This window comes from Rhagoletis zephyria, unplaced genomic scaffold, assembly GCF_001687245.7.
Source record: "Rhagoletis zephyria isolate East Lansing unplaced genomic scaffold, Rhagoletis_zephyria_1.1 Rzeph_scaffold_00285, whole genome shotgun sequence".
Taxonomy (NCBI): domain Eukaryota; kingdom Metazoa; phylum Arthropoda; class Insecta; order Diptera; family Tephritidae; genus Rhagoletis; species Rhagoletis zephyria.
In genome coordinates, this window is record NW_016157369.1 from 190,673 (window position 1) to 216,777 (window position 26,105).

Here is a 26,105-nt window from a genome sequence, read left to right on the forward strand (position 1 = left end):
TTATTTGGAAAATCATAAACTCGACTTTGGGTTAATCTCATGTGTATGTATGTATGTATGTACAGTGAGGAGTAAAAATGAGTGCATGGTGATTTTGCTTAAATATTTGCAAGGTTTTTAAAGATAAGATTTTGTTATTTTTTTATAAAAATATGCTCCATGCTTAAAAAAAAAGGCATATAGGATCAATCTTAAAAAATTCGTACAGAGTTTAGAAAAATTCAACAAATTTTCATTAACATTGAACTTTTTAAGTAATCTGAGTTTTTAAAATTTTTTTGGGTATGCAGTTTCATAGCCTAAGCGGCTGAAGAATAGCGTTGGTTTTTAATATTTGTTTTGCTGACGGCTTTGGCGATTTTTTCATATATGTTTGGGTTAAAGCATGAACCACATTTTTATGAAAAAAAAATTAGTTTATAAACATTGCAATTATATTTAACAAAACTCACCATGTACAATTTTTTCTCCTCACTGTATGTTAAAAAATTAAAAAGTAGCATTAGCTTTGTTTTACTATTTTGATTTTAACTTAATATCATATCTTGCTACCTTACTTTATAGGCTAAGCAGATACAGTTGTAATCGCGAAAGCTATTCAAAAAAATAAAATAAAAATTAAAGATATTTTCCCTTCATTTTGATAAAACATATCCGGGGAATACTGTATTCATATATATTACTGCGTTTGTTTATTTAAAAGTTTGTTATATAAATCGGGGACCAAGAGAGAAGCTTGAAATAACTCATCGTCTATAATTCTTTGATTTTTTTAATATTGAGATTAAAAAGATGGCACGCTATTTAAGCGGTACTTAGTAGCTTATTAAGTTTCTACTGAAATTCAGTTTTCCGTCGGCAGCTCATATTTACGGTACCTCGGCTGAGCTGAAAATCGTTTGTTGCATGTCACCAACGTTGATCAAACTTTTTAAAATAATTGGAACTGTGGATATTTCCACTGAAAGGAAACGATTTTAAGCTAAAGGAAATATTGCGAAGATAAAAATGGCGATCGATATTTTAAAGAAACAAGAACAAGCTAGGCAACGACGCTATTCACGCTCAAAATTTAGTCGCGTCAATTCTTTGGATCAAATTCCAGAAGATCCTACCCAGGATCAGCATTCAGTAGCAACAGATGCAGTACATAAAACGCAATCGTTGCATAAAACACCGACTACCATTTGCACTGCTATGCGTCAAGTACTTCTGTTTTGGCCGCAACTGCTAATCAATTTAGCATTTACGATCATACGGTTCATCGTTTACTTACCGTTATCAATAGCCGCACCAAGTTTCTGGCTTTCGGCTTTATTGTGGATGTTCTTGAAGTTTATCCGTATACCTATAGCACTAGTAAAATGGCTATTAAATGTCGATTCCCTGATGGACTTATCAACGGATGGACCGCAACACCATAAACGTACGGTGCTCATTAGTTGTGGTAGTACCATTCAAACTTTGCATCTAGCTCGTAACTTTTACTCATCCGGCTCACGCGTGGTGGTATTCGAATTCGAAGGTCTATTTGGATTGGCGCGCTTCTCCACTGCTGTGGATAAATTTTATATTGTGCCCAGACCAAGTTCTAATAATGTGGATAGCTATATATCTGCTTTATGTCAGATTGTCAGCAAAGAGAAACCATCCGTTTATATACCAGTTTGTGCAACCAGTCCAGCCTACTACGATGCACTGGTGAAGCAACATTTAGAGCTGCTCGGTTGCGCCAGCTTCATTCCAGGTTTCAATGAGACTAGAGTCTTGGACGATTGCCTTGAATTTTTCAAAAAATGTGCAGCTCATAATATTACCTTGCCGCCCTACTCTGTGCTCACTTCACCAGATGATCTTCAACAATTATACGAGAACAACTTTATCAGTAATTTCCGAAATATCCTAATGGCGGCCGGTTTCCAAGGTTTAATCGAACGTTTCAAGTACTTATTGCCGAACAACAGAATGGACTTCAAATTTAATCACCAGATAAGTGAAAAGGAAAAGTGGATTGTGATACGTGACTTGCCAGGGGAACACTATGTCACCTGCACAACGGTTAAAGACTCGCGCGTCGTATCAAACGTTACCTGCAGAGTTGAACACGAAACGAAGAATTTAATGCCAATTAGCCCACCCAATACAAATAATCCCACTATCATGTCGGACGAGGCGCAAATTGACATTTGGCTCAAGACGTTCTTTGCCAAGGTGCGCTTTCAGCGTGGCATAAATGGACATATGAGCTTCCGACTGATTAAATGTCAGGGTACATCGCAATTTATACCGCTAGGCGTACGTGTTGGCGTCTCTTTACCATACATCTGCTACAATCGTTCCCATGCTCAAGTACTCTGCCGAACTATGAAGTGCATACATCGAAGACAACTAAGTTTTACCAACCTAGATGAAGAATCTTCACTGGCGGCTTTGACAGCAAGCTTCCGCTGGAGCTCCAAAGAACGCTCCACTCCGACTACTGTGTTGGACAAAAGAGAAGCTTTGTTCGCTTATTGGGATCCGCTGCCGTATTGTGCTTACTATCACTTTCAGTTGCCTCTCAAATCTGTCAAGATGTTCTTGCAAAGACGCCACCGATCTACAAAGACCTTATCGCCACGAATCACAATGCCAGTTCATTGAACACAGTGCATTGTGCAAAACGCGGTGCATTTAAAGTAAAGGCATATTGCCTATTTAACGGCAAGCAAACGTAGGCTGGCGCTGCCCTTGGGAGAGATCAATAATCAATAAATATGTACATATGCATATAAATGATTACTAAGGATACATATTTACCTGTGTGTACGTATTTATGCATCTGCATTTTCCCAACATAACAACTAATTACTTCCGTTCACTAAGAGAAAAAAAAAGCGATCGAGTACAAAAAAAAAAACCAAAAACATATCTTCAAGGTACATAAAAATGATGCGGAAAAATCGAGAGAGATGAAATAGACTGATGGTGGTGAGATGGTATAGAATTGATTGAAGATTCCGGATGCGGGATAATTTTATGGTTTAATATTTAAGTCAACATAAAAGACATGTATGTATGTTTGTTCTAGATACTTTTAAGCATAGAGAGTTATTGTTTATTATAATAATATTTATTTTTATTAGTGTGTAAGATTTGGAGCTAAGGGTTTATTTTGTTACTTAGAGTGTTAAGCTTTTGGTTATGTAATAAATATTTTTATAAAGCATTATTTCAGTATGTATCATTAGTAATATAGTACCTTAATTTTCCAAATGAAAAAGTGAATAAATATGTGGCAACGCTATTCAAAAATATTTCTAAATTGGGGATTTACCTTCAAATTTTTACCCATACTATGATATTTTATTTAATTTGTAATAAATTCCGATTAGGTGTCAACCTTATACGAGTATTTTCGGAGATAAGAGGTCTGTTCGATGAACGCACTAAAGTACTCTGGTGCTTGAAAAAGCGTGCAATGAGCGCTTCTCTTGCGCTAAATGTCAGATGTTGTTCTGCACAGCACTATTCTACACCTTTTAATGCACCCGTCTAAAAGAGCTAATACTTGTTTAGATAACCTTAAAATGCAAAACATTATCTATATACAAAATTTCCTCAAAGTTATCGTGATGCTGGATTTCCACTAGGCATTAAATGGCAAAAATGACAAATGACAAAGTCGGGCATTATAAAACAATCGTGTCATTACATTAAAAAGATTGTCATTAAGTTCATTTCCACATGGCATTTTTTTAAATGGCATACAGTTTTTGTCATTTCAATGTCGAGTGGCATTAGAGCCGCTTCCGTGAAACCTATGAATATAAGTACATATGTATGTATATATATATAAATATATGTATATATATTTATGTATATGCAAGAATTGATTGTTTAATATAATAAGAATATATAGATACTACTGTAGTTCAGTACTCACTTCAATGTTACCTACTCTATATTTTACTATACGTGTGAATTTTTCTTAAAGCTCAGATAGTCTAGACTTATAGCCCAGTTATGCATACTTGCACTGCTATACCATTTTTACGTAAAAATCAAAACCCAACAGAATTCTACATGTTAAGTGCATGCATTGGGTAACCGCTTACACGCAAAGCCCATTTAACAGATTCTTATGTGACAACTCTCATGCGACGCTAAGTGTGCATAACTATTTAGGCTATTAGTTTTCGTAACTTAACTTAACTTAATATTTTGACCAACCTGTAATATGAGAAACTGTGTTGGCGATTAGTTAAAACTTAACTTACCGTAAGAAACTTAAGAACCAGTTGGTTTTAGGTTCTTAAGTTACGGCCATACGGGAATTTGAAAAAGAAAATACAAAAATAAAATATTTCCGCTCTTGGCTTAAGTTGACGTGTTGAGTAATCATTGATGATTTTTTACGGTAAGCTAAATTAAGTTAAGTCTTGACTAACTAAGCTTTTAGGTTCCTAAGTTACGACCTTACGAAAATTGAGAGCGATGAGAACGCACTTTTTTCGGGTGAATTGAATTTTGATGTGGCATTTTAGCCGGCGAACTGTTAAACAGCTGAAAAAGAAAATAAAAAAATAAAAATATTTTCGCTTCTGGCTTAAGCTGACGGGTTGAGTAATCATTGATGATTTCTTACGGTAAGTTTAGTTAAGCTAGGTCTAGACTAACTGAGCTTTTATTATTCAACACTTGCTTATTGGGATTTTTACGTAGTAATTTGGCCTTTTATTTTCAAGAAAACATTTACCAGCCGGCAGAGTTGTAAAACTGTGAAATCATTTAAAATTTTAATCATGAAATATTTACAAGTAGGATTTCATTCATTTTCCTTTGGTCTGGTAGTGTGGCTTATATTTTTTTCAATCTACAATCATTAAAAAAAAATTGATTTCACACAGTAAGCTAGTAAATACCTGAATGAAAAACTGAGAATGCTGAAGTAAACATAATTCAATACTGAATTAGCTTCCAGATGAATGAACACTTTGCTATGTGTGCATTATCTAATTCAGTTCCAATCAAATTGTATACACTAAGAAAAATATGTAAGTTTAGATGATGGAATAATGAGGTGTATGAACTTTAAAACGATATTGACATAGTGTCGCGTATCAATGCACAGCGGCCACGCGGGCTAAGCCATGTCCTACGAATGAATGGTTGTGCTTGGACTCCTCCACGCATGAAACGGAGCTTGATTCACATGAACATCATATTGTACAAATTTATAGTTTTGGTTGTTTAAAAACTGAGTGAAAAATGTTCCAAGACAATTAGTATATATAATTTTTTTCTTTTAAAGATTGGAAAATCTGCAGAACATGAAATAATCAAGCATAATAACCATCAAATGATAGCAGCTTTTATCATTCAGTCAATGGTTTATCCACATACATATGTCTTTTTTAAAATACATATGTGCCAATTTTCGCGCGGCCACCCTTTATGATCAGTTTTTATTTGAAAAGAACGATATTCTCATTTCCCAATACCAGGCGCTCATGCATGTGAAGTAACAAGTTTTCTATTTCTACGTACAAAATTGTTTGTATAAATTTATAAATTTCCAAAATTCTACTTTGTACAGTTAAAAGGCTTCTACAAAACACCGAACAATTTTCGCTGCCGACAATAATAAAACATTTCGCCCTCGGAAACAAATTTATTGTCGGTAACATTGCCATCGTATCGATTTCCTATCACCAGTCGCTCTAAAATAATTATAAAAAAAAAAATAATTTTATTCTTTTTAATCTTCAATTATTTTTTGTATACAAAATTGGAACTTACATAGAAACGGAAATAATTCTTTCTTTCCCTATGGGGCTTCCTATTTTTGCAATCGTGTCCTTGGTAAAAATTAGACGATTTTAGATAATATTGTTGACGCGACATGTATAAGTTTGGGAATTTTTGATAACTTATTTATTACAAAGTTGACATGAAAGAAATGATGTTGCCGATTTGTCACCACAGCAACAAATCGGTGAGTCGCCCCATTTGTTGCCATTGACGATTGTTGCCTATGTCTCATGTTTTGCATGGTGGAAATTAATAATAATAATAATAATAACAGATTGGCGCTTACACATATGTTAGTGTTTGGCCGAGCTTCTCCTGGTGGGAATTAATCTCACTAAGAGTGGACATAGCACCACTGATGGAAAAGTAGGCACAATAGTGCCATTTTTGGCACTTTCATTCACAAGGGCACTTTGGGCACAATCATAAATTATAGAAATTTAGCCAGTATATAACAAATAATCATATATTAAGTGAAAATTAAAATCACTTAAAAATTAAAATAAAGGTCATTATATAAAATTAATAAAAATTATTCAATGTAAAGAAGAATAGTCAAAACTGGTAAAAATGTCGGACTGCTATTATTTCGCACATAGTATGTAGGTATTTATGCATATGTGTAAACAGGACCGAGTAGCTATATTTCAGTGTTTTTCACCTTCGTAATCGGAATATTGTGCTATTTTACTATGCTTTAGTATATATTTCAAAAAGCAGACAATTTGGCCCATAAATGCGTTAGATATAGACTTTTATTTTTTGTTTGTCGCGGCAGACCTTCCGAAGGAAACACCCATATATGCTTCTTAAAAAGCCTTAAAAGAAAGCAATTTCAATTTTGTGGCATTTTCATATCCTTTTGGCACTATTTTTGCAGTCCATTAGGCACATTTTAAAATTTTGAAATTCCATCCCTGCTTATTTAGCACTGTCTCACCTTTATATAGAGATACTATAATTTAAACTTACGCGTCATCATAGTAGATATTTGCATTCATACGTATGTATGTATTCTTTATGACTTCATATTAATGCCTACTTTAACACGTAGTTTTTACGTGTTGTTGCCTTTATTTTTATTTTTTTTTTATCACAATTGAATTATGTATGTACATATGTATATGGATTTAAACAACATTTTCGAAATAGTTGGTTACTCGAATTGTTATAGTGATAATTGACTGCATGAATTCAATGCATAATGATCCTCTTTAAACCTGCATTTAAGCTGCTAAGTAAACCACTAAAGCCCAAACATTAAACATTCTTATTCGTATACCGAATTATGTACATATGAGCATATGTGTTTGTAAGTATTTATTTGGTATAATTGTTTTGTTCGCCACTTGTCGCAAAGTTTCCATGGAAATATTTTTACGTTATTGTATGCGTTGTTGTAGTTATTCCCTTATCTATCCCACGCCACCATTCGCCAGTGCCAACATGCACTTGTATCCCTTGTATCCTTCAGCTACGTACATACATATGTACATATGTATTGTAGTACATTGCAGTGTGGTGCACGTGAGTGACGAAAGCACCCCTACGCCCTTTCCTCTATTTCGTATTCACATATCGTACTACATAGTATGAGAACTCAGTTGGAATAAAGTTATATTATGCAAATTGAAAAAAATTTACCAAATACATTTCATTTAACTAATAATATGGCATTTGAGATCATATTACTGGCATCTTCTCGTTTTCCTTCAACCAAAACCGAAAGTGATGAAACTAAAGGCAACAACGAAACTTCATCATGTGAAAAAATATAACCGGAGTTATTATAGACAAATACCGTGACTCAAAAACCCCTTGGTTATTTTTATACCCGAGCGCACTTGTGCACAAGGGTATATTAATTTTGTTCACATAACGGTTGTTTGTAACAGCCAAAACGTATGGAGATAGATATAGACAAATGTATACATAAATGATCAGAATGAATAGAGAAGTCGATTTAGCCATGTCTGTTTGTCCGTCCGTCCGTGTACACGATAACTCGAGCAAAAATTGAGGTATCTCAACGAAATTTGGTATGTAGGTTTCCATTAATCCAAGATAGGTTGGTATTGAAAATGGGTGAAATCGGACTGTAACCACGCCCACCTCACATATAACGGTAATTTCCAGAAATACGAAAACTGCAATATTTCACTCAAAATTGATATTTACAATAATTTTCAGACGAAAAATAAGAATGTTATAAATATTTGGAAAATGGGCGTTGCCACGCCCACTTATGGTTACATGTGTATATCTTGGTAACCGCTGCACCAATTTCTTCCAAACTTGGCACAGTTGTTGGCCTTCGTACAGCATACTAAATGGCCGAAAATTTAAAAAATCGAACCATAACCACGCCCACATTCCATATAACGGTAATTTAGAGAAATACAAAATCTTCGATAAATCAGTAAATATTAAAGCTACTTTAATCAAAATTTATGCTTGCAACAAATCTTTACCAAGAAATACATTTATGGTAAAATTTTGGAAAATGGGCATGGAATTTTGGAAATGGGTGGCACCGCCCACTTATGATCACATATATGTATGTACATATGTATATCTGTAACCGTTCTACCAATTTGTACCAAATTCGGTATTTTTGTTGTGCTTGCCACATAAAAGCAAAACGTTGAAAATGATTGAAATCAGACTAAAATTACGGCCGCTTTTCATATAACGGTAAATTTTAGAAATGCTTGAAACTGCAATATTTCGAAATTTAAGGACGCTAATTTACTCAAAATTGATACACACCGGCTTACCATCTAGCGGTAGGTTTCGGGTGAAAAAACATATTGCGCCGGGTACTTAATGTTCGGCTCCGCCCGAACTTAGGCACTCCGCACATTAAGCTCCTAATCATAGTAGTGTAATCGTTTCGGCATACTAAAGTATAAAGCTTTTATGCCGAACACATGTGTTTCAATGAAGCTCTGTACATTACGATTCAAAATCTTGTTTTCGCCTAAACATAAAAGCTGCATGAATCGAAGCGCCCAACATTGTAAGGCGCTTGTAGTTTTGAAATCATCATTTGTTTACTTTTTTGTGTTGGAAATAAAATTTATTTGTCAATTCAATAGAAAATGAATGATTTCGTGCTAAAATTCGTGCAAATTGTATTAAACCACAAGCGTTTATGCAATATTACGAAGCAGAAATATTTGCGGAAGTGCGTAGTTGCGAAAGAACGGCCAGAAAATTTGTTATGTGTAGAAAGTGTTTATTAGCTGGTGACTTATGCACGGCGTGCAAGTGTACAGAAGTCGAGTCGTCATGCATTCGTTTCGGCATGACGAAACGATTACTCTAGTTTGATTAGACGCGTAATGTGCGGAGTGCCTTAGACTTTCTTACTTGTTTTTTTTTTTTTATATTCACAATGTCTTTGACGTAAAAATATTTTTTCTGTTTTCGTTTGTATATTTAAGAATATTGTTTGCGCTTTAACCATACCCATAAAAATCAAGGACTCAAGCTATATACAACATTTGCAAATCCGAAAATTGTTGTATAAATTTCGAGCCTTTTACTCTGAATCCTTAGAACATTTTCGGGTATTCAGTTTTATAGCCCATGGAATGTTAGTATAACCAACAATGTGCAGCTGAAAATTCCCGTTTCATTTTGTCTACAATCTGTTGTCGCCGGTCTTTTGTGACTTCTTTCATTTCCCAATTGCCATTTAATAAAACAGGCGTTGATTTTTTAATTTTGTTTTTGCGAACAATCATAATGAGTATTTACATACCTGTCCCTTTTTTTTCTTTTTATTTAAAGAATCATTTAAAATATTTGGGCAATCAAGAGGAATTCACAATAAGTATATTTTGATTTGGTGCCTATTTAAGATACCTATCCCAAAATGCGCATCAGCTGCATTATTTTTAACATTTATAAGGAAACTGCTCCGATAGATGCATTCAACATACCTGCACACTAACTTAAACATTATGCAACTATTATCAATTATCAAAGAAAGTATTACCATTCGGAAAAAACTTCGTTCACTTCGTTAATTTCTACGTGATAAGTGCTCCTCCATCATTTGGTTTCATAGGGATTCGGATACCTTCCTCATTAAAGCAGAAAAAAAAATTCACTTAAGTGCTTTTTCGGTTAAGCGCACAAGTTTTTCGTACAAGGAAGGAAGGGCAGCTAAGCAAAATATACTGTATAAGGATAACTACAAAAAATAAAGCGGGAACGAACAGTTTTATTTTTTTGCAAACTAAACACTTTAGTATCTAAAAGTCTACCAAAATGAAAAAAATTGCCTTTTACCAACCCTAGGCTTGTCTACCAATTTTGGCAATAATTTATCAAAGTACTGATAACCTTTTCAATGTTTGTAGAAGTTTAAACATTTTAACTCATATGACAGTTATTGCAATCAACTAACTTCTAGACCAGGGCGTATCAATTACAGGTGATGGCGATAGAAGCCATGCTTCTTCTTAAGAGCGTATCAATTACCATGATGCAATAATACAAGGTGTTATCAGTTGGCAACTTCTCGCTCTAATTGCTCCATATTGACTGCCTTACGTGAAACAGTGTTACTTCTTTAACTATTCTTTGCCCATTAATATAGTTGAATGTTTTTAATTTTTTCTCAGTATACAATACTTTGTTTTTTTAGAAAGGTATTTTATCTTATTTTATTTCGTTTCATAACGAATATACCATAAAAAAGCAAATTTTGTTTAGGAGAAAATGTGAAAATTTATATATTTCCCCCATATGGGGATTCATTTCTTCCCGTTTTTCTTCTCAGTCTACTGACCTAAGGCAGTGTCAAATCGAGCTGTCACAACTGATACCACCTTGTATCATTGCATCATGATCAATTACAGGTGATGGCGATAGAAGCCATGGCGCGTATTCATAGTCCAGCAACTATGTCGAAACTAACAAAGTTGCTACTTAAATTTAAGTACCAACTTGAAATTTACTTCTATTCATAGTTGCATTTCAGACTTCTACTAAGTAGTTTCGACTTAGTTTACGATATAGCAAAACGAGTGTGAAAATGTATCGATTTTTCTTTACGATATTTTGGAAAAATTACATTTTTATTAAATAATGTCAAGTTTGATCATCCGTTTATGTAATTTTTATTTTCATTGCATGATTATGCAAAAGAATAAAGTATAATTTTCTTGTTAATTGTGTGAAATAGCCAGAACAACCGCAGTGATGTGAAGTCGATGTTTATCGAAAGCATGCTGTGAAACATACAAATAGTAGATATCTAAATGTTATGCACAAATTTACTTTAAAAGAACTAGCGTGAAACTGACTTATTATTTGAGAATTTATCTAAATTATTCCAATTATAAAATTGTGATGTAGCTTTATTCGAATTGTAATACGCATTTAATTTCATCTTCCGATTAAAATGGATCGATCTTTGTAAATTTTAATGGGAGATTATTCAATATTCTCAAAATCACCCTCTACCAATTTAATTTTTACATAATTCGTCTGTTTTCCCTAAATTTGATAAAATACTTCTTCCTAGTTAGGACTTAGTTGCAGCTGCAGCCGAAACTAAATTTTAAGTTGGTACTTAGCCAGAAAAGTCGAAACTAAGGCGACTATGAATAGCTTTAGTTGTGACTTAGAATAGTTTCGACTTAGTTGAGTACTAAATATGACTATGAATATGCTCCTATATGTTTATAAAACATAACCCAAATTAAATTACAAAAAAAAAATATGTTAAAACTTGTCAAAGTATGGTGCGGCTAAAATTTTTACGACCACTGTATGTAAACAAGTGACAAAAAAATATATCAAAAATTCCACGCTTGAAGGAAAGCTTTCGATTCACACATAGACAGAGTGAAGTCCCCGCTGAATGCCGTAGCTTTTTGAACGAGAAAAGGTTTTTCTTAACAGCGGTCGTCCCTCGGTAGGCAATGGCAAACCTCCGAGTGTATTTCTGCCATAAAAAACAGGTTCTCATAAAAATACAATCGCCGTTCGGAGTCGGCGTAAAACTGTAGGTCCCTCCGCTTTGTGTGACAATGTCAAGGCGCACGCCACAAGTTGGAGGAGAAGCTCGGCCAAGTTTGCTATTTCTGTTTTGCTTCTTTCTTTATGTGTATTTTTCCTGTGGTTTATTTCAGGGATTTTTAACCGATTTTCAATAAATCTTTTGTGCAAATGTAATTAAAATGAAGTGCGCGGTGATTGGTTGCAGAAACGCTTACAAAAATAATAAATTCATTAGCACAACCTCGTGCTACAAAATTGCTTGAATTTTTTTCTTTATGCTTCGTCGCGCACGGCAACAGGTCATCTTATTGCCTTCTTATAATCAAGACGTTGCCATTTTTAACTTTATTTTCTTTTTCGATGGTCATATTATAATCAGGCAATATTAAAATGAATTTTTCACCATCGAATAAACAGTGAGTTAGGTATTTGCAAATTATTTTTTTTTTGCAAATAGCTTACGTATAAACGTAGTAAATTATAAATGGTGCAGTAATTAAACAAATGCCAAAATCTAAAAAATTATGTACAGCAATATAAAATATATATTTAAATACTTAAGTATCCTTCGGTCTTGTTTATATCACCGAATCAAATAAAGGTTTGGTAAGTAAATGTGTACATTTTGTATAATTAAAGAGATTAGTAAAACAAGCTTTCAAATTTTAAGGAAGTGATGAAGTTATTATTCTTTCGTTTAAAAATTTTTATTAATCTGGGCCTGTACCCCGCAAAAAAACGGCTCATTTTGATTGGCCAAAAGTCAGTTGGTCTGAGTTCGTTCCATACATTGTTGTTTTGCGCATTGACGCGCGTCAAAAGTTGAGAGTTGGGCGATTTTTATCAGTTGCGGCAATGCATGCGTTGCCAATGTAGCGTCTTCTATTCAAAATCCCAGAGTTAACTTCGATGTCAGTCAAAAGTATCCCTGTGCCGCAGAAAAGAATTTCTATCTGGCGGTGCCTTTACTGGTTATATTGTGGTCTACCTTATGGGATTCGCGTGTTAACGAAAACTCACCACCGAATGGCGGTGACCTTGCCGTTGCTTCTCTCTCTCTCTCTCAACAGTAAATTTTATATGCTGCTACGTACGTCAACCTACGTTTACGCTACGTCGTTGACTAGCTGCGCTTTTAGACACTCAGATCCTATAAGATAGATAGTGTTAGCTGACACGTTCTCCGTTTTAAGCTCCATAGGTAACTGCCCTTTTTTTACTCTAGTTGGTTCCAATAGATCAAATATAGCGTTCTCGTTTATCAAGTTTTCTTATTTTCCGACATTCTCCCTTTTGGTTTCGATACCAAGTGTTATTTTCCGATACCTACTTAGGGCCGGTTGTTCAATGTCTGGTTATCACTACCACTACACTATCGACGATTTCGACATCATGCATGTAACATGTGATCGATAAAGCAGTAGTTGTGCTTAACCGGAGCTTCTACCTCCGATTTGTGCTAATCAGACATAATATACCCTGTAAAAGTATCGATGTTTAAAGTACTTGATTTCAGGAGAAAGTATCGAGTAGTTACTCGTATTTACTTGTATCGGCACGTCCCTAATTCTACTCATTTTGAGTGCAATAATTAATTACTTGATACCTAAATAAATACAAGATAAACTGATGTTAATACAAAAAATAAAAACAAGGAGCGGTTAGTCTCGTTATGAATAGCAGCAATGATAGTAATGATACAGGCGCCACCTTTTCGAGGTTGCAAACAAGTGAAACTGGAGCCTATGTGGCCAACTCAAGTTCACCTGAAGTTCATAGCTCAAGGACTCAATATGCACCATTAGTTTTGCATTCATTGGAAAATACTAGCATCACAATTGAAGAAAATACAGCGGGGAATAGAGCAATTTTGGACTTCTCTAATGAAACAAACAATGCGGGGAACATCATGGAGCAATACGCTCGATTTCTAAGAGACCGAGTGGCAGGAGTAACTAGGAGCCGTTTAAGCAACATTATTGCAGTAACAAGAAATAACGATCTTTCTCGTCAGAATGCATCCGGTGGAGGGACACAGTTGGATAGCTTCCATCGTGTTCGATCGCTTCCTAATTCACTTGGAAATTTAAATAGCTCATCAACAATTGAAGTTTCACCAACAATGGCTACCGCCGAGCACTCTGTTAGGTCTACACACCTTTCTGGTGGACACCTTATGAATAATCAGAATATGATAACTTTGGGTCACGATTTACAAGGTAATGAAAACGCCATTCCTGGCCGAATAGATTTACAAAGGATACCAATTTTATCGCCGGGCCAGCACCTGCATCTATCACATTTTCGAAATAATGGTGCAATGAGTGACATTGGCAGTATTCCAAGCACATCAAACTTAATGAATCAAACAAATACAAACGGGGATCGAATTATTGAAGAAGGAAATAATTTGGCAGACCAAATGACAGGGTCCTCTTCCAGTGTAAATGCCTCAATTGACAATGTAACAAGAACCACAGAAGAGTCGGCAACATCGACAAATGAATTATATAATAATTTTTACCCCGACGTAGTCATCACAACTCTTCGACAATGCCTTCACTATATACCGTTTGCTTGCATACTGTTCGTAAAGTTCTTTTATGACCACTTATTGGGCATTTTGGATATAATAATGTTGCAGTTTGTTATGTATTGTGTTAACAAATCCTTGCAAACGCAAGTTATAAGACTTGATCAAAAGAAAAACTCGATTATTTTACGAGACTTATTTCTAGTTGTTGCTGTAGTTACGCTGCGACTGTTGCTCGCTTCAGCGCCGCCTGACCCTTTCGGCCTGCTGATAGGACCATCATCAGATGAACGTAATATCATTCATCAAATAGTGCTTAATAATCCCCAATATACCAACACAGTGTCTCAAAGCCAACTTCCGGCTACGATGCAAAGTTCAGTTGAAAGAACAGTTATAATACCGAAATTAATATCTCTAGAAGCGATACTCTATTATATAGCTGTCAATGATCTGGTTCTTAAATTGTTCACTATTGCTATAAAATTACTTGTTACTTTAATACCTCTACATTCAATAAGACACAAGCAAAGGGTATGTTTATTGACGCTTTGCCAAGTTTAAGATTTATATATTTCTAACTCCAATTTCTATATTTAGACGCGCTTGTATGTCTTCATGGAATTTTTCTCACAATTCTACCGCTCGCTGGTTCCCATCCGGCAGTGGTTATTATTCCTCTTTGAATCTTATTCTGGCCTACATGCTGTGAGTAAATTTTATACACATACTTAATTTTTCAAGCAAAGAATGTTTCCTCTTAATCAGATTTCAGGTGTTATGTTTTCTTCTACCTACATAGTACTCAAAGGATGTGAATTGGCAGACCGGGGAAAATCTCTAAAGAAATCTTTTATTAATCTACTAAAAGATGTGGTAATAAAATTTAATAATAATATTGAAATGAAGTTAATGTTTTCTCTTAATTAGGATAAATCAAGACGACCGGCGAAAGATAATTTCGATACTTCCGACGAGGTTTGCGCCATTTGTCAAGACACTTACGTCTCACCGGTGGTTTTGGAATGTGGACACATTTTCTGTGATAATTGTGTAACCACATGGTTTAAACGCGAGCAAACATGCCCCATGTGCCGCGCAAAAGTGGGAGATAACCTTGCCTGGCATGACGGCTCCACATCGTTTTTCTATCAGCTTTATTAAGTAGGCTTACTCTTATTATAAGTTAAAAGTGAAGTATCATACAATATTAGAGCCTGAAGTAAGGTTTATTTAAATATTCAGTACTTTGTTTCTATGACCATTCCTTTGGCATAACTTCCAAAGAAGAGACAAGGTATGTACATCACTTATTCATTTTGTTTGCTTCAATTTGCCAATCGTATGCTTTTGAAACATTAGGCCATCGGTCTCTGTTGCTAAGCTATTAATTTTAGCATGCTGTTCCTTGCTAACGATTTCTTCCATTATTTCGCTTTCACCTCTGATCAGACGAATACGTCCCGTGTCCGGATCCACAACACGTCGCATTTGACTTTGCCGTTGTTGATGTTCCTGTGGTGTGAGGGGCGTATGTGATTTTGTGTTCATTAGCTCTACTGGTATTTCAAAACCACTTTCATCATTAGCAACTTCGTCTGTGGTGTCCTTTTTTATATTTTTATGCTTCCGCTTACTTTTTTTATGTTTATGTTTTTTGGACCTTTTCTTGTGTTTCTCAGTTTTTCCCATTTTTTGGAGTCTGCTGCAATTTTTTTTATCTGCAGTATTTATTAAAGAGTTGCCATCCAATTTGTATTCTGTATAAGTTTTAGTAAAGCAAAATACACAACACAAGCGGCTTGACAAACCTGGTGAAATATCCCTTTTGCTCAAGCCAGATAGAATAAAAGATTGCGCTGATTAATGTGAGGCTGAATTTCTTTATTAATTCTGAACGTTTGGAATAAACTTTTTTGTTTACTTATTCTTTAGAACGTTCCTGATGATATGTTAACGTATATTTCAAAAGCATTCTGTTTATTCCGGCTGTGAAATGGGATTATCCGGAATGTATAAAGAAACGCAGCCTGAAATTCGGGAGAGTACCGTCAATATGACGTCATCGGAGATTTGCCGGCGGACAGAGTTGAGAGAGATCTATCAGTATGTATATGTTTTGCATGTGTATGGGCTTGTTCTAGTTGCAATCACAATCGCAGTTATCACGTTCGGTGTTTACCAACATTTTATCAGTTGGGCAGTTGCAACAGTGTTGCAAATTTTCATCAGTATTCGTTTCACCATGCCTCTTGCTCCAAGCTATTTGTGTTGTGTATGGAGGTGTTTGATGGTTTGACAAGCCGTTTGAGGGAAATTTTAACAAAAATTAAAATTTTTTGATTTGTCGACCGCTATGTTCAAGTTTGATCAAACTCATGAACGAATGACACAAGATCACGCGGGAAGGAAAGAACGAAAAAAGTTATTTTCTAGCTGGCGAAATCTCGACGCCATCTTTGTTGTAAGAAGTAAACAACGAAGAGAACGGAGAAAACCGCGAAATTGTTGAACGCATGAAAAATCATTTTTATTATGCAAATTCTTCTAAAAATCATGCCGTTGTGTTAAATTATTCTTTATCTTATGTGTACACACGTTGTCACAAGCGAAAATGAAGAAAATTGCAGTAAAAAGCCACCACCAAATTGTAAACAACGAAGAAATGTAAACAAACGGCTAATGTCAAAATCGTTCAATTTTTTTCCTTAATGCGATTCTAACGGGCTACTCTCCTGAACGCGTGATCTTGTCTTTTTGGTTCATGGATCAAACTGCTTGTGATGTAAATGATAAATTAGCTCCATACAATGGAATTTTCTCAGAGCGAGGACGTAAAAGAGAAAAATCGAAGAAAATCATCAGCCTTATCATGAAACTCATTTCCCCGACTTCTCACTCCTGTTTTCCATAGTTTTACTATGCGGATGACAAATTTGTTCAAACCGCTTGCGTTGTGAATGATAAACTCGCCTCGTTTGCAACGGAATTTTCACCGAGTGAGGACATGAGAGGGGAAAAGGGAAGTAACACAATTTTTAGCATTGTGAACCGGAATACATTTTAAATTCTTTGGTTGAACGAGTCATGTTTGCATGGTGTATGGCGAAATGGGAAGAGTAGGTTTGAAGTATATTTGGCAAGCCGCTTGCGTGGTGTGTTTCGCTCTTTATTAAACAGGTAAAAGGTTCGATTAGAGATGTCGAAAAATCATTGAAAATATCGACGTTTTGCTTCGATGCATCGAAAATATTTTGCTTCGATGCCTAGAAAATTTACCACACGCAGCCTAAATAGTCGATGAATCGAGACATCGATGCATCGATGTTTTCTGTAAACTGACATCTCCAGTCCATCGAACGCCCAAACATCGCTTTGTTCAAAGAAATCAAGATGCAGTTTCATAGCTCATACAATTTTAGAATAATTCACTTTAATATACCAAACTTTTATTAGCTATAAAACTGCACACTCAAAAACGTTCTAAACACTAATATTAAAATGTTAAAAATATTGATGAAAATTTGTTGAATTTTTCTGAATTTTATATAAAGTTTGAAACACTTTGAAACACTGTTACTTTTTTTGGTTAAAGCACTATTTTTATAAAAAATTACAAACTTGAAAAACGTAATGAATAATTAAACAAAAGAAATCAACACATGAATACTTGTTTAAGTCGCCGATAATCAAAATAAAAGTTTGTTATACCATGTTCCGATTAATATCGAAAACATGTTTTCGTTGCTATACCTGGTTTACGACCGAAAACTTGCGTTTTCGTCCATGTAAAATCTGTTAAACGAAAACCAGTTTTCGCGGAAACCTACTTGAAAACTCACGTTCAACTCATTCAAATCGGTGTCTGCACTAGTATTCCAGATATATTTATCGAAGTGGAAGTCATATTTTATCATCTCGAATACGCTAGTTGGGGTTTATACCATGTTCTGACCGACAACGAAAACACTTTGAAAACGATTTCTGGGATTGTGGGCTGAAGGCTGTTCACACCGGCTGTTAGCGTTTTCGTTGACATTTCTTACATCTTTTGATTACAGTTTTGCTACAAAAAAAACAGAACCAAAACACTTTTCCTTCAATTCCTTTTCATTTACAACCTCATCCTTTCATTCTTATTTTACTTAGGCCAACCACAGGCCAAACAATTAACAATAAATCCGAAATGGTGTATTAAAGATGATAAAATATGACTTCAACTTCGATAAATAATCGAAAAAAACTAGTGAAGACACCGTTTGGACTAATTGGAACGTGAGTTTTCAAGTAGTTTTAAGCGAAAACTGGTTTTCGTTTGACAGATTCCACATGGACGAAAGCACAAGTTTTAGGTCGATAACCAGTTTTAGCAACGAAAACATGTTTTCGATGTCGGTCAGAACATGGTATAAGACAGATCGTGTCAGCTGACTCATGTTTACGTAGCGGTAGATTTACATTCTTGACTAATTTCAAATTTAAGTACCTGTTCATGTGTAGTTATAAGGTGTGATGCAGTATGAAAACCTATACAGCAACCACATGAAGATAATTTTAAAGTTATTTCAAGAACAAGCAAAATTTTTAAAATTCAAATATATGGAGAAAGTAAGATAATTTCAATACACCGTTTAAAACCTGCTTTTCAAACTCAAAACCCCACGTCGAGTTACATTTAATACAAATTTATGATAAGGTTTATATCGTTATCACTAGGAAGGGGGTACTATGGAGCTTCTACTCTATTATATTTTACTTTAAATAATTAACAACAATTACAAATTGGAAAATGTTTTAATTCGTATTTTGTCAAGAAACAAAATTTTTCAGTTGGTTGAATTAATTGAATATTCATAACGTTAAAATATTAAAAAGTATTTTATTCAACTACAACAAATGTACGGGCAATGTGCAGAAAGCCTTAGTTTTCGATACCGAGAAAATGGTTAGGTATCTTATCGTATTATAACGGTTAATTCTAATTGGTTTATAATGGCTGCGTTTCTTTATACATTCCGGATAATCCCATTTCACAGCCGGAATAAACAGAATGCGTTTGAAATATACGTCAACATATCATCAGGAACGTTCTAAAGAATAAATAAACAAAAAAGTTTATTCCAAACATTTAGAATGAATAAAGAAATGCAGCCAATGTCTAGTGTCTAGTGAAATTTAAGAAACTAGATATATTAGACTTCTAATGTAAAACAAAATGTTTCTCTAACATTAGACTGTATTTTCTGGGTGGTTTAAAGTTATTTTAAACGCTGGAGCTGGCTGGTTTAAACTAAGATTAGCTAATCAAATGTCAGCCAGCTGTTAAACTTAAACTTATTTTACGTGATCTAATTTTAAACTGACACTGAAAAACTGGCGTTTGAGGAAATTTTGGAAAATGCGCTTGTATAAAGTTTTAGCGAACTTTCCATGATTTGATGTTATGCGAAATACAACCCATCTACGTTTTATGTCAACAAAAAAAAATCTACCTTGCATTGGAAATACGGCAGCTCTAAAAAATCGGAACTTCAATGTAGAATTGCATCTGCTCTGAATGAGAAAGACAAGGATCACAGAAGTTGTTAAGAAGTAGCAAAACGAAGATTGTTCGACGCGACATAAAGCGGGGTTTTACTAAAAATAAGTTGAATTAACGCAGCAAATTGGTAAATTACTTAATAAAAATATTGCCTACAGGGATGAAATATTAGCATTGTGATGTAAATGTTTAAAAGCGTGCAAGCCACGTCACATCAATAGTTTGGATTCTTTGTTAAATCGTTTCAAGGGGGAAGGGGATTGATGTGCTGTTGTAAATAGGCGAAAAATAAAAATGGCCATCACAAGCTTGCCAGACTTATAGATACATGTACTTAGCCGCAGTAAAAATTGTTTAAAAGTTTTGAATAATGTAAGCTCAATATATTCTTTATAACTTATGTGTTATATTTTAATTCACACTTAATAATACTAAGGTATTTCTACTTCGTATAGAAATTATGTGCGATATTTTAAATGCATCTCTGTATAGACAGCGCGGTTTGCACTTCAGCCTTCTCACTTTCATTTTATCTTTGTGTGTACTTTTGTGTTTTTCTCTTGCTTCTAGCTCGAACATTTATTTTGTTCAAAAATATTGTGAGAGAAAGCAGGATGACATGATTCGCACCCGGTGTGCAGATTTGCTTCGTTTCGTTTTTATACGACCGTACTTCTCATTCCTGTTCCTGTCATCGTTATTCATTCTCGTAGGTTTCGTTCCATATTAAAAAGTTTTCCTCTAGATTGTGAAGCCGTTGACTAACTTTTAGGATAAAGTTTGCATGTAGGCGGGAGTTTAAATTATAATGTAAGTAAAATCCTTAAGACTGATTATGGATCCTGGGCAAATCGTTTTGGGCAATAGTAACTAAACTGCAACGGGAGATCCTTATTTTCCTTGCGCAGCTGTGGCTTTTGCTCTGCGGCTTGGCGTGTTCGTTGCTGTGAATTGTACGTACATATATGTGTTGGAAATCTGCACGTTCGCCAAACTAGTAATTCTGCTTCGATAGAAAAGCTAGCCAGCCATAGTGGAAAGTTTCGAAAGAATAGTTTACTTCCATGATACAATTATTATTATAACGTGGTTAGAAGTTACCATAGTTCGTATATAAGTCTGATGCCACCTAAGTAGCAAATAGGTGTAATGAAAAATATTCTTTAGTGAATTGAATACAAACGAAATTTCGAATACTTCCAAACTACAAAGCAAATCATGGGTATCCACTGACATAAGGCAACCCTTTTATTTGATAAGTTTTTCTAATAATCTGGAGCTTTACACCCTTTGTTGAATTACACTGCTTCAATATATACTAAGAAGAAAAACGCCCAAAGGTTTTTATTATCCTTAAAGGTTTGCAGCATGCTACTGCAGAAATAATTTCTCTAGTAAAAAAGTAGTAGACTCTAGTTCCGACCTTTAAAGCATTGATTACTATATAGTCGGTGAATTAAATCCCATTGTCATTGATGTATCAATGAAGTCTCAAAAACTAATGTATAGTTTTCAATTATTTATATTAGGTATTAGTGAGATATTACAAAAATATGTAATTTTTTTTTAGTATATACATTTATTTTAAATCTTTACCTTTTATTTTCATCAGATTACGAAAGCTCGTCTTAATCTTGCTTCTACTTACTGATGTTAATTTATCCAACCGGTTCTTCGTATAGTGCACTACAACTTCTATGCCATATAAAAACGTTAGAGGAGTACTTTATTCAGCTATCAAAACGTTTCAAGAATAGACCGTAAGGCGATGTATTGGTTTTGAAACATATTCACAACATTAGTCCAAAATAGGAACTTATCATGGAAAAACAAACGACACTCCATTAGGGTAGATAGAAATGATTTTTATAAAAAAAATATAAATAATATTCACTGAAGGAAAAGCTGTGGAGATCCTGAAGGCGGCCGTAAGTGTTGGAGAAATATTTAGCCATTCAAGTATTCGATTCCTTTTGTTCAATAAACTATTCTTAATTAAAAGGAATAGTTTAAGAAAAATACGAAAGTTAAAATTGGCGTAAAAATTGATATTACTGAATATATGGTTGTAATGGAGGCAATGAGAGATACTTAGAATATATATAACTGTAAGATTGCGCACAAAAAAGGGATGGTAAAACTACGTTTGAATGAAATCTAAAATTATATTTTGTACCAAGTCAAGCATTAAAAATAATCACAGCTTAATTAGCTCTTGGCACTTGATAAATAGTACTGGAAAATTTTGTCTCTGTGATCGTAAAAACTGATTGTATCAGTGGTGGCAAACGTAAAGCAAAATAGTTCGGTGTTAATAAAACTACATAAAAATGTACATGATGGACGAGTCACAACCGAAAACGTTGTACGTTGGTAACTTAGATGCATCAGTATCAGAAGAGCTACTGATAGCACTATTCAGTCAAATGGGTCCTGTCAAAAACTGCAAGATCATACGGGAACCCGGTAATGATCCATATGCTTTCATTGAATACTCGACTTATCAGGCGGCAACTACTGCATTGACTGCAATGAATAAGCGGTTGTTTCTGGATAAAGAAATAAAGGTGAGTGTAAAGACATAAAAGAATCAGCTAACAACGTACTTCATGTTAATGTTTTTTTTTTTTTGCATAAGGTTAATTGGGCCACTAGTCCTGGAAATCAGCCAAAAACAGATATTAGTTCACATCATCATATTTTCGTTGGTGATCTCAGCCCAGAAATCGAAACAGATATGCTACGTGAAGCATTTGCGCCCTTTGGTGAAATATCCAATTGCCGTATCGTAAGAGATCCACAAACAATGAAATCGAAAGGCTATGCTTTTGTATCATTTGTCAAGAAAGCAGAAGCGGAAAATGCGATACAAGCTATGAATGGCCAGTGGATAGGTTCACGTTCTATTCGAACGAATTGGTCCACAAGAAAACTGCCACCACCGCGTGAATCCAGCAAATCTGGCGGTGGCATGGGCATGAAAGGACATATTCGACATACTTTTGAGGAGGTGTACAATCAGTCAAGTCCAACAAATACCACCGTTTATTGTGGAGGCTTCCCGCCGAATGTTATTAGTGACGAAGTAATGCACAAGCATTTCATTCAGTTCGGTCCCATACAAGATGTACGCGTTTTCAAAGACAAAGGTTATGCTTTTATTAAGTTTGTCACTAAAGAATCAGCAGCACGCGCCATTGAGCACACTCATAATTCGGAAGTGCACGGCAATCAGGTGAAATGCTTTTGGGGCAAAGAAAATGGTGGTGAAAATTCAATGAACAACGTGGCGGCAGCGTCCGCGGGGGTAGCAGCTGCAGCAGCAGCTGCGGCCGCTGCCGCCGGCACCATTATAACGCCAGGTATACCGACAACTCCGCAACAAGCGGCAGCAGCCGCCGTAGTGGCCAATGCAGCTGCGGCCGGGGCAGGAATACCAGCTCAAATGATGACACAACAGCAGCTGGCTGCTGCCGCGCAGTACCCCTACGCGGCAGCATATCAACAAATGGGTTATTGGTACCCGCCTACAGTAAGCTTTTAAAATTTACATAAGGATGAATAAGAGAAAATTTGAATAATTGCTTAGTTGTTTACACCGTTACAGGGCTATCCGGCCGCTCAAATGCAAACTCAGTACATGCAACAAGGGTACTATCCTTACACTTATGCTAGTGCTCAACAAGCCGGAGGTATGCCTGTATATATAATACAAGTATCACAGATTCAGTTAATATATTTTTTTTAATTTAGCCGCAGGATACCGCATGGTACAGCCAAACGTCGCCTGGGGAGTTCCGGGTACTGTAGTGCCGGGCGTAACAGCAGCCACTGCCGCAGCTGCTGCAAATGGATCACTGGCACCGCAGATGATGTACAGCGCTGCCATGCCTCAGTACCAGGGTCAATGAAGCTGATATGCCCGTCATAGTTGTTGCAGCAAGTGGGTGATACGCAAGGTGAATATATTGAAAGGCATCAGAAAACCACCCCGCGCATATACATGTCCAAAATAAGATTTTGAGGGCATGTAATATCAAAAAAGCTCAAGTTGTGACAAATAAAATCTAATTATATCCTCTTTTGGTGCGTTATCATGGACAGCATTATTTCCGCATAATGATATTATAATGTTCACCCCCCAACAACTGCAACAATCGCAAAACAATTAAAGTGACTCTAATCTCAAAACTGAATCATAGCCCTCTTTGTCTCTAATATTGGATTGATAAAGAGAACAGAATAAAATTGGAATGTAAAGAATATATAGGTTGAGAAATACCGCACTCGATATATTAAGCATGGAAGGAGGTCATTTCATCCAATTGTTTTTTATGCAAGCGGTTAAAATCAGTTTCTTAAAACGAAAAGAAAAAACGTACAACGGAAACTTCAAAACTTGTAATTTTGGCTACAATCTCGAAAGGAAAACAAAGATTATAAAGAGAAGTTAGAAATTAGGTCGTTGTTAAATAGATTATATTTAAAATAAAGAGAACTTAATTATATCAAACGATCGAAGAGAACTACGAAAAGTTACAAATTATTGCAACAACAAAAACATACTTTGCTATGAACATAACATTTGTAAGCAATTTTACTTAATATAGCGAGATGATTTTTTATTACTTTTCAATAGATAACACAGCTTCAGAGGGCAAAGCACATCACTTCGAATCTTTTTTGAAATGGGGAAAATGTGGCATGAGCTCCATCAATCAGGACACCAACAACAAAAAAATATTGTAAGAAACTATTGCAAGTGGAACTTGGCCGGGCGGGTAGAGTAAATGATCTAATCCATTCTACATTAAAAGTAACAAGTTAGGATATTTAATTTAAAAGAAAAATAAAGTTAGAAGAAAAATGTGTGACGAGCTTTACAGTAAGTACGATGTCTACACACACTATTAAGCGTGTTTGTTACCCGCAAAAAAAATTAACGAAACGTAGTTATTAAGTAAGAGGTGAATACGTTGAATGGATGCAACCGAAACAAAAAAAAAATTAATGAAAGATGAAGATATTTCATTAAAAAAAGTGAATGCGATATACATATGTACATGCAAAATATGAAAAAATAAAATAAAAAAAGTCATGCAATATAACCTTTTTCCTTATTTCGCCACATAATAACGAACGCATCCCGGACATGACGAACCTTATAAATTCGAAAGTTGTAGAGAACCTACATTGACTACGACGAGTTTATGGTGTCTGAACAAAATTTAAAGTCGATGTCTATTAGTATTATTTATAAATATTTATTAGGGCGTATTCTTGTTTCCGTACGAATCGAAAATTATGAAACTTTCCTATAATTTTCTAAACAAATCTTTAAAATTTTCGATTCTTCTTAAGTCAGTTGCGTTTCTTAATGCATATGGCTGCACTCCTCCAACGTAGATGACCGATATGTAGTCCATCATTTTACCACTAGTAGTAGTAGATATACAAACATTTTTAACAACAATTTATTGGGAAAGAAACCTAAGAAATTTAATTTAAAAAATTTTCTTTTAAAATAATCTTAGCTTAAAAAAATAAAACAGTGAAAAAAATAACAAAAATAAAAAAAAATTAAATAAAAAAATGGTAATAAAAAAGAAAAAAATTAATTTAAAAATAAAAATTTAATAAAAAAAGAAATAAATAATGATTAAAAAAATAATAAAAGAAAAAAATTAATTATTAAATTCAAAGGAAAAAATAATTAAAAAATAAAAATTAATTAAAATATAAATAAAAAATTAATTAAAAAATAAATAAAAAATTAATTAAAAAATAACAAAAAAAAAATAGTTAAAAAAGAAATAACTTTCCGCTGCTCGAGCACTCTGACTCGAGCTCGGATCTCTCAAATGGCAGTCTAGTGCTTTGCTCATTCGGCCATGGCGACTGCTGGGACAGATTAAGCAAAATGACATATTTTTTTTTGCACCAGCTGATTTCGAATCATCATAGTGCAACATTCAAAGCTGGCTACGATATTTTCGAAATGACTCACTGGCGCCGAGCCGCTGAAGAACTTTTGGCAAATAAACGTGCAAGAAATTGTTCTGATACTAGCAAGTCAATATTCTTATTAAGTCTCATCAAAAAATCCCTTGTCGTTTAAAGGTTAAAGGGAATTCCGTATTATACTAAAGCCAGCTTCTCGACATAACCCAGTAGATAATTTCAGGAGTTAAATGCCCTTCCGAAAGGCCTTCCTGAGAA

At 34.8% G+C, this 26,105-nt stretch overlaps 5 protein-coding genes across 13 annotated transcripts in view; 3 read left to right on the plus strand and 2 right to left on the minus strand.

Annotated features, from left to right (window-relative positions):
• Nucleotides 1-7,660, minus strand: part of Root (ciliary rootlet coiled-coil, rootletin) — a 42,629-nt gene extending 34,969 nt beyond the window's left edge. The window contains exons 1-3 of the mRNA XM_017610148.1: nucleotides 7,595-7,660; nucleotides 7,438-7,530; nucleotides 6,766-7,376 (exon numbers count right to left, since the gene is read on the minus strand). The gene's annotated coding sequence lies outside the window, so the exon portion shown is untranslated. The remainder of the gene's footprint in view (nucleotides 1-6,765; nucleotides 7,377-7,437; nucleotides 7,531-7,594) is intronic.
• On the plus strand, nucleotides 770-3,295 carry LOC108358697 (uncharacterized). Its single transcript, XM_017610152.1, has one exon. It carries the CDS (start codon nucleotides 1,009-1,011, stop codon nucleotides 2,641-2,643), a length of 1,635 nt encoding a protein of 544 aa, XP_017465641.1. The 5' UTR covers nucleotides 770-1,008; the 3' UTR covers nucleotides 2,644-3,295.
• Nucleotides 7,661-13,339: 5,679 nt separating the features above from the next.
• LOC108358705 (uncharacterized) lies at nucleotides 13,340-15,588 on the plus strand. Its single transcript, XM_017610159.1, has 4 exons — nucleotides 13,340-14,878; nucleotides 14,945-15,052; nucleotides 15,113-15,220; nucleotides 15,275-15,588. Exons 1-4 carry the CDS (start codon nucleotides 13,484-13,486, stop codon nucleotides 15,506-15,508), a joined length of 1,845 nt encoding a protein of 614 aa, XP_017465648.1. The 5' UTR covers nucleotides 13,340-13,483; the 3' UTR covers nucleotides 15,509-15,588.
• LOC108358711 (ADP-ribosylation factor-like protein 6-interacting protein 4) lies at nucleotides 15,548-16,152 on the minus strand. The gene has a single exon (XM_017610173.1). The coding sequence runs from the start codon at nucleotides 16,034-16,036 to the stop codon at nucleotides 15,659-15,661; it is 378 nt and encodes a 125-aa protein (XP_017465662.1). The 5' UTR covers nucleotides 16,037-16,152; the 3' UTR covers nucleotides 15,548-15,658.
• Nucleotides 16,153-19,895: 3,743 nt separating this feature from the next.
• On the plus strand, nucleotides 19,896-24,990 carry Rox8 (TIA1 cytotoxic granule associated RNA binding protein Rox8). Of its 9 annotated transcripts, none has more exons than XM_017610166.1 (6): nucleotides 20,602-20,696; nucleotides 21,499-22,453; nucleotides 22,525-23,418; nucleotides 23,476-23,578; nucleotides 23,640-23,845; nucleotides 24,526-24,990. In XM_017610166.1, exons 2-5 carry the CDS (start codon nucleotides 22,217-22,219, stop codon nucleotides 23,795-23,797), a joined length of 1,392 nt encoding a protein of 463 aa, XP_017465655.1. In that variant the 5' UTR covers nucleotides 20,602-20,696; nucleotides 21,499-22,216; the 3' UTR covers nucleotides 23,798-23,845; nucleotides 24,526-24,990. The 9 variants fall into 9 exon arrangements, with proteins under 9 accessions (XP_017465652.1, XP_017465651.1, XP_017465654.1 ...); XM_017610167.1 differs by having other exon boundaries at nucleotides 21,499-21,814; nucleotides 21,889-22,453; nucleotides 23,640-24,989; XM_017610168.1 differs by having other exon boundaries at nucleotides 21,499-21,646; nucleotides 21,699-22,453; nucleotides 23,640-24,989.
• The last annotated feature ends 1,115 nt before the right edge of the window (nucleotides 24,991-26,105 follow it).